Source organism: Bufo bufo, chromosome 8, assembly GCF_905171765.1.
Source record: "Bufo bufo chromosome 8, aBufBuf1.1, whole genome shotgun sequence".
Lineage (NCBI taxonomy): Eukaryota > Metazoa > Chordata > Amphibia > Anura > Bufonidae > Bufo > Bufo bufo.
The window spans coordinates 4,616,624-4,625,258 of NC_053396.1; the positions used below are offsets into that span (position 1 = coordinate 4,616,624).

Sequence of the window (8,635 nt, forward strand, 5' to 3'; positions counted from 1 at the left end):
CTGTTGCCCCTCCCGGGGGTAGGTAGCAGCAGGGTCTGGAGCAGGTGCCGGGCTGTCTCTCCCTCCTCCCCACCTCCCTGCTCTCTCTTTATCTGGCAGTCTCTCAGGGGGAGGAGGGGGCTCTCTCTCTTCTCCTGTAGAACATGTCTATCTCCCCACGTCAGGGAGGTCATTAATAACCAATTAGGAGGGTCACCCGGGCCCCTATAAAGAGGGGAGGGAGCACTGAGCCCCAGTCTGCGACTTGGAGGAGGCAGCGGCTGCACCTCAGCACTAGTACTACGACCACCATCAGCGCCTCACCCATGATGGGCTCAGTGCTCCCCGCGGAAGCCCTGGTGCTGAAGAGCGGCCTGAAGCCGCCGGGTCTGTCCCTGGCCGAGATGATCACGTCCGACATCCTGCACAGCTTCCTGTACGGCCGCTGGAGGAACGTCCTGGGGGAGCAGCTGTTCGAGGAGAAGAGCAACCCCAAGACCGCCTTCACCGCCGAGGTGCTGGCGCAGTCCTTCTCCGGAGGTAGGTGCCCCTGAGGCTGCTCTGGGGGGTAGGTGCCCCTGAGGCTGCTCTGGGCGTAGGTGCCCCTGAGGCTGCTCTGAGGGTAGGTGCCCCTAAGGCTGCTCTGGAGGTAGGTGCCCCTAAGGCTGCTCTGAGGGTAGGTGCCCCTAAGGCTGCTCTGGAGGTAGGTGCCCCTAAGGCTGCTATGGAGGTAGGTGCCCCTGAGGCTGCTCTGGAGGTAGGTGCCCTTAAGGCTGCTCTGGAGGTAGGTGCCCCTAAGGCTGCTCTGGAGGTAGGTGCCCCTAAAGCTGCTGTGGAGGTAGGTGCCCCCCAAAGCTGCTCTGGAGGTAGGTGCCCCCCTGGCTGCTCTGGAGGTAGGTGCCCCTCCGGCTGCTCTGGGGGTAGGTGCCCCTCCGGCTGTTCCCCCTCCTCCAGTTATTTTTGGAAGGGAAAAAAAAAACTAAAACAAAAAGTTGCCAATTGTTGCAGTTGTTCTGAAAAAGACAACAATTGGTAAAGATTTGGAAACTAATCGCAGGGCCCGGCGGCTTTTCTGTATTTTCCCCAAATCCTGATGGGGGTGATGATCCCGCACGTCCTCCCCTTCGGTTCCCATCAGAAGCCCCCCGGGGTCGCCCCCTTTCCCGGGATGGAGTCAGAAAAGCTTTTACATTCATTTAGTTAACTTCAATTTGACCTGAGAAAAAAAAAAAAGTTTCCACTTAAACCAACTTAAAAAGATTCCAAAAGGAGAAGAAAAAGTCGCCTATTCTTTAAAATGTCTCAGGTCCGTACTCCTCATTCATCCATCCAGCTCCCTCGTCCTGGCATCCGTGAAGGGGGTATTATCACTCCCATTATCCTCTGTGTTCCTTTCCTAATTGACCATGAAGACTAATTCCCTCCGCATTCTCTGGGTGTCAGGCAGATAATCTCCCCGTTTTGTCGGGGGAAATTCCTCCGGCTTTTGGAGCGAGCCCTGGCGACACGATGCGCCAATGTATCTGCGACACTTTCCATACAGACTAATGAATTTAGAATGAGTCATTTCTTTCTTGTTGGGTTTCATGAATGGCCGTCACTTTAGCAGGGTGACAAATGATGGGGGCACTATTTAACCTCTGTCCGCCCGACAAATCGCCTCAATCTCCTCTATTGTCGCACGTTCTGTCTTCAGGAAAATCCCATTCGCTTGCGCCTTTTTTTCTCAGAACTTTTGGAATTGTTTCCTTATGATGATTTTTTTAATTTTTTTTTTACACTGGCGCAGAATTTAGTGTCTCAGATACCAAAGGGAAGAAGGCGCTGCGCCAAATCTGTACAGAGACTAAAAGGAGATTAGTTCCTACATTTTATAGTTGCGAATTTAAGATAATGCAATGTAGAATAATCCCGGGGAGGCGAAGAGCTGAGGGTTTGTTACAGAGTATTACCATGGGGAGAACTTGTAGGAGCAAATGTCGCCAGGAAGGGGAAAAAATGGATGCGACAAAATCTGTTTATTATCAATCAGGACTGGTGTCCAAATTGTAGCAACAGGTGTCCTGCGACTTTTATACAATCGTTCCCAATTAATTCGTTTATGATTTATTTGTATTAATTCGTTTATGATTTATTTGTATTAATTCGTTTATGATTTAATTGTATCGATTCTGTTTCTGAATTAATTGTAACAACCGAGACGATCACTTGGAGGAATGAGGGAGATTTGGGGTCCTTGTAATTGCGGGTGTTTTAGCGCTCCCGGATTATTGGGACCTGTGCAGACTGGAGCGGTAGTAGTCCTGACTGTGCGCCTTTTCCCGCAGAGGTCCAGAAGCTCTCCAGCCTGGTGCTGCCCTCAGAGGTCATCATCGCCCAGAGCTCCATCCCCGGGGAAGGGCTGGGAATCTTCTCCAAGACCTGGATCAAGGCTGGGACCGAGATGGGGCCGTTCACCGGCAGAGTCATCTCCCCGGAGCACGTGGACCTGTGCAAGAACAACAACCTGATGTGGGAGGTGAGTAGTCATCATCCGCAGGGGATGAACTGATTGAATGAGATGAATGTCCTGCACACAGCAGAAGTGTCGCTCCATTGTCTCAGCTGTCGGGACAATAAGAGGGTCCATCACCTGAGATCATCATCCCCCCAGGGCTGTAGAGTGTACTGACACTACAACTCCCAGAATGCCATGACGGCCTGCATGATGGGAAGAGTAGTATCTCCACAGGTGGAGGGCCAAACAATGTAAGAGAGGGGGTGCAGGGACCCAAAAATAACACCAGGGGCCCCTGTCATCTCAGAGGTCAAAGTGAGGAGAAGCCTGAGACTGATGGCCAATTCTGCGGATGGAAATGGAAAGAAAGAGACCAGAGATAGAGAGATAGAGAGATAGAGAGAGATAGAGAGATAGAGAGAGATAGAGAGATAGAGAGATAGAGAGATAGAGAGATAGAGAGATAGAGAGATAGAGAGATAGAAGATAGATAATGAGATAGATAGATAGAAGATAGAGAAAGGTATTAGATAGAAGATAGAAGATAGATAGATAGAAGATAGAGAGATAGAAGATAGATAATGAGATAGATAGATAGATAGAAGATAGAGAAAGGTATTAGATAGAAGATAGAAGATAGATAGATAGAAGATAGAGAGATAGAGAGATAGAAGATAGAGAGATAGAAGATAGATAGATAGATAGAAGATAGAAGATAGATAGACATTAGATATTAGATGCAGGGGTGGCCACCCCGTGGCTCTTGAGACTCTTTGCTTCTTCGCCGCTCACTCTCCACCCCAGGGTCAGATCTACTTTGCAGCTCCAGCTCACTCTCCACTACGTCCTGGTGCACACAGTGTGAGGACATAGAACCTGGGGACATAGAACCTGGGGACACAGTGTGAGGACATAGAACCTGGGGACACAGTGTGAGGACATAGAACCTGGGGACACAGTGTGAGGACATAGAACCTGGGGACACAGTGTGAGGACATAGAACCTGGGGACACAGTGTGAGGACATAGTACCTGGGGACACAGTGTGAGGACATAGAACCTGGGGACACAGTGTGAGGACATAGTACCTGGGGACACAGTGTGAGGACATAGAACCTGGGGACACAGTGTGAGGACATAGAACCTGGGGACACAGTGTGAGGACATAGTACCTGGGGACACAGTGTGAGGACATAGAACCTGGGGACACAGTGTGAGGACATAGAACCTGGGGACACAGTGTGAGGACATAGAACCTGGGGAAACAGTGTGAGGACATAGAACCTGGGGACACAGTGTGAGGACATAGAACCTGGGGACACAGTGTGAGGACATAGTACCTGGGGACACAGTGTGAGGACATAGAACCTGGGGACACAGTGTGAGGACATAGAACCTGGGGACACAGTGTGAGGACATAGAACCTGGGGACACAGTGGAGCCTGTCAGACCTGCAGAGCAGCAGGAGCCCAGTGCCTGATCAGGAGAGGGAAGAGATTTTTTTAAATTATAGAACTGAGCATAGGGGTCTGATCTGGGCAATGGAAAGGGGGGTGGGGGGTCCTGATCTGGGCAATGGGGGGAAGATCTGAGCATGGGTGTCTGATCTAAGCATAGGAGGTTCTGATCTGAGCATGGGGGGGGGGGGGGGTCCTGATCTGATCTGAGCATGGGGGTCTGATCTGGGCAATGGGGAGAGTCCTGGTCTGGGCAATAGGGTCTGATCTGAGCATGGGGGGGGGGGGGGGGGGGGATCCTGATCTGAGCATGGAAGCGGGGGGAGATCTGAAAAGGTGGGAGATCTGAGCATGGGCGGTTTTGTTTGAGCATGGGGGGTCAGATCTGAGAAGGGGGGAGATCTGAGCATGGTGGTGGTGGTGGTGGTGGTGGGGGGGGGGGGGGAATCTGAGCACTGAGGGTCTGACACTGGGAGTCTGATTTGTGTTGTCTGATCCGAGCATTGGGGGTCTGATTTAGGACTCTGATCTGAGGTCTGATCTTAGGGCAAAAATAGGGTGACTTGTGTGTAAATGTATAGCTTGTGGCTCCTGGTAGTCATATATTATTATATTTTTTGGCTCTTCGTGTCTGTAAGTTTGGCCACCCCTGTATTAGATAGATATGAGCTAGATATAACATAGATAGATAGATATTAGAAAGATAGAAGATAGATAGATATATCTAATATCTATCTATCTATCTATCCAGGCCCGGACTGGCCCACAGGGGAATCCCCCCGGTGGGCCCCTAGTCTCCCACCCCTTACACAAGTGGCCCATATCACAGTAGACTTACTGCTCTACATACATATATTCCATGTACAGCTCCTCCGCCAGCCGGTGTTCATATAAAAAACTTGTTAGATTATTTATTATATTGGAAATGTATCCGTAGAGTGGGCCCCCAAAATACATTTTACTGGTGGGCCCTAGGCACCCCAGTCCGACACTGTATCTATCTATCATCTATCTGTCATTGTCAAGTATCCAATTATTAACCCCTTGTCGCGCCCCCCCCCCCAGGTCTTCAATGAAGATGGCACAGTGCGGTATTTTATTGATGCCAGTCAGGAGGATCACCGCAGCTGGATGACTTACATCAAATGTGCCCGGAACGAGCAGGAACAGAACCTGGAAGTGGTTCAGATCGGGAACAGTATCTTCTACAAGGCCATTGAGGTAAGACTCTCATCATCTCCCTACACAGACAAGTGGCGGCTGGGGCTCACCACTGGCCCTGTCACCATTTCTTACAATGTATAGAACATTCTAGAACATTGACTGTAAATACGCTTTTTGAGCTGGAACATTCTGCGTCGTGGGACGTCACCCCACCTGAAGGGCTATGTACATATAACAATAGGATCCGCTGGTATATCCGCAGCGCAGCGGGAAGTGCGACTCTTCCCTTCTAACAGGAAAAAATCAATTTGGCGTCTAACAAATGGCAGGTTACGGTGAATGCGCGGCGAGCTAAGCGCTCCTCCATACGAGTGCGGCCGTGTCTGTAAACATCACTTACTTAATAGAAGCTTCCGAGCCCCCGGCCATTTCCGAATTTGCTCCTGACGCGCGCTGTCATTTTTCTCTATTTGTCGGGGGAGGGGCAGCTGAACCTCGATGGTCTAGATTTCACGTAACCTGACATACAAAGGGCTGGCGGTGCGATCATAGACCACGCGGGCTCCACGCGGCTCGTCCCGCTGAGATGGGCTCAAGGTCACCTCTCTGCAGCATTGTATGGAAACCGGCGTAAGACACGCAGACACCCGGAGCAGCGCTCGCTTCATTCATCGCCCATTACCCGGGTTCCTAATGTCAATTGCAGCATTCACCAAATGTCCTTGGTAACTAAGAAACTCAGAGACGGGATTCAGACGAGACACCAGGAGGTACAATAAGGAGAGGTATCTGAGCTGGAGATACCTCCCCTGCCTCCACGGGGGCCACCAAAGGGACACATAAGAGACCGTCCTCCAATAGTGTCCAACCACCATACAAGATGGAGCAACGGGATCTACCGCTACCTATCGATTACAGAGACATTACATCACATGTGATTGATATCAGCCGCTCCTCTTATAACGCTCCACGCTGATATAACCTCCAGACATTACATCATATGTGACTGATATCAGCCGCTCCTCTTATAACGCTCCAGCGCTGATATAACCTCCAGAGACATTACATCATATGTGACTGATATCAGCCGCTCCTCTTATAACGCTCCAGCACTGATATAACCTCCAGAGACATTACATCCTATGTGACTGATATCAGCCGCTCCTCTTATAACGCTCCAGCACTGATATAACCTCCAGAGACATTACATCCTATGTGACTGATATCAGCCGCTCCTCTTATAACGCTCCAGCACTGATATAACCTCCAGAGACATTACATCCTATGTGACTGATATCAGCCGCTCCTCTTATAACGCTCCAGCGCTGATATAACCTCCAGACATTACATCATATGTGACTGATATCAGCCGCTCCTCTTATAACGCTCCAGCGCTGATATAACCTCCAGAGACATTACATCCTATGTGACTGATATCAGCCGCTCCTCTTATAACGCTCCAGTACTGATATAACCTCCAGAGACATTACATCATATGTGACTGATATCAGCGGCTCCTCTTATAACGCTCCAGCGCTGATATAACCTCCAGACATTACATCATATGTGACTGATATCAGCCGCTCCTCTTATAATGCTCCAGCGCTGATATAACCTCCAGAGACATTACATCATATGTGACTGATATCAGCCGCTCCTCTTATAACGCTCCAGCACTGATATAACCTCCAGAGACATTACATCATATGTGACTGATATCAGCCGCTCCTCTTATAACGCTCCAGCACTGATATAACCTCCAGAGACATTACATCATATGTGACTGATATCAGCCGCTCCTCTTATAACGCTCCAGTACTGATATAACCTCCAGAGACATTACATCATATGTGACTGATATCAGCCGCTCCTCTTATAACGCTCCAGTACTGATATAACCTCCAGACATTACATCACATGTGACTGATATCAGCCGCTCCTCTTATAACGCTCCAGCACTGATATAACCTCCAGAGACATTACATCCTCTGTGACTGATATCAGCCGCTCCTCTTATAACGCTCCAGTACTGATATAACCGCCAGAGACATTACATCATATGTGACTGATATCAGCCGCTTCTCTTATAACGCTCCAGTACTGATATAACCTCCAGACATTACATCACATGTGACTGATATCAGCCGCTCCTCTTATAACGCTCCAGCACTGATATAACCTCCAGAGACATTACATCCTCTGTGACTGATATCAGCCGCTCCTCTTATAACGCTCCAGCACTGATATAACCTCCAGAGACATTACATCCTCTGTGACTGATATCAGCCGCTCCTCTTATAACGCTCCAGCACTGATATAACTTCCAGACATTACATCACATGTGACTGATATCAGCCGCTCCTCTTATAACGCTCCAGCTGCAGACTGTAGGGTCAGTAACTTTTTGCGGTGCGGTCTGCCCTTGTCTCTTGCACCCTATGTGCAGGCGCCATCTTCCTGATGGGCGGCCGTGCCTTCTATGCCTCCAGTGCAGTAGTTGGCACCGGTTCCTGAATGTCTCCGTTTCTCCCCACAGACAATCCCTCCGGACCAGGAGCTGCTGGTGTGGTACGGCAATTCTCAGAACACCTTCCTCGGTATCCCCGGTGTGCCCGGAATTGAGGAGGAGCAGAAGAAGAACAAACATGGTGAGCACGGGGTCACAGCAGGGCAAATACATTGGCAAGTAGTGGTATTTTTAATGTCGCTTCCCCCGCAGTACCCTGCTCTGTCCAGCAGGAGGCAGTGACCTGGATGAGTCACGTTTTGATGATTGGGGGGGGGGGGGGATAAAAAAAAAATGTGTTTTTATTTTATGTATTTATTTATTTATTTCCCCCCCTTTGCTCCCCTCAGATGATTTCAGCGGTGGAGATCTCTCCGGACCGGTGCTCAGTGGCCGCATGCGCTGCGTCATCTGCCACAGAGGCTTTAACTCCCGCAGCAACCTGCGCTCCCACATGAGGATCCACACCCTGGACAAACCCTTCGTGTGTCGCTTCTGCAACCGTCGCTTTAGCCAGTCTTCCACCCTGCGCAACCACGTCCGACTGCACACCGGCGAACGCCCGTATAAATGCCAGGTCTGCCAGAGCGCCTACTCGCAGCTGGCCGGCCTGCGCGCCCACCAGAAAAGTGCCAGGCACCGCCCGCCAAATGGCTCCATGCAGGCTCACTCACCCACCATGCCGGTGCCACACCCCGCCTCCCTGGCACACCACATCCCCACCATGGTGTTGTGAAGACGGACGTCTAGAGACTTTCTGATTAGCGCAAGTTATGGCCTTGGACTGCGGCGCCTTCTGTCGCTGATTGCCGCCTCCGTTACTACCAAATCTCTACGCCATTCTTAGCCGTTACCAAAAACAATGGTCCAGGACACTGATCACATGACATGGAATACGTGTTACCTACATCGTGAGGACATTGCACCTACATCAGCATGCAGGAGGCACCAAGAGCTTCAGCGTGGTCTCTAAGGCCTCCACTGTGCATAGGTCAGGGGTAATACACAGGACCCCCAGGGGTAATAGACAGGA

General features: G+C 50.3%; 1 protein-coding gene across 1 annotated transcript; it reads left to right on the forward strand.

Annotated features, from left to right (window-relative positions):
• Window positions 1-305: 305 nt before the first annotated feature.
• PRDM12 (PR/SET domain 12) lies at window positions 306-8,338 on the forward strand. Its single transcript, XM_040406078.1, has 5 exons — window positions 306-519; window positions 2,307-2,497; window positions 4,998-5,153; window positions 7,633-7,744; window positions 7,953-8,338. Exons 1-5 carry the CDS (start codon window positions 306-308, stop codon window positions 8,336-8,338), a joined length of 1,059 nt encoding a protein of 352 aa, XP_040262012.1.
• The last annotated feature ends 297 nt before the right edge of the window (window positions 8,339-8,635 follow it).

What these genes read in the sequence shown, in the direction of transcription:
- PRDM12 (XM_040406078.1), top strand. Translation starts at nt 306, where the DNA reads ATGATGGGCTCAGTGCTCCCCGCGGAAGCCCTGGTGCTGAAGAGCGGC. An exon ending in GGCGCAGTCCTTCTCCGGAG is followed by an intron (nt 520 to 2,306) that starts GTAGGTGCCCCT and finishes CTTTTCCCGCAG; the next exon opens with AGGTCCAGAAGCTCTCCAGC. An exon ending in TCTTCTACAAGGCCATTGAG is followed by an intron (nt 5,154 to 7,632) that starts GTAAGACTCTCA and finishes TTCTCCCCACAG; the next exon opens with ACAATCCCTCCGGACCAGGA.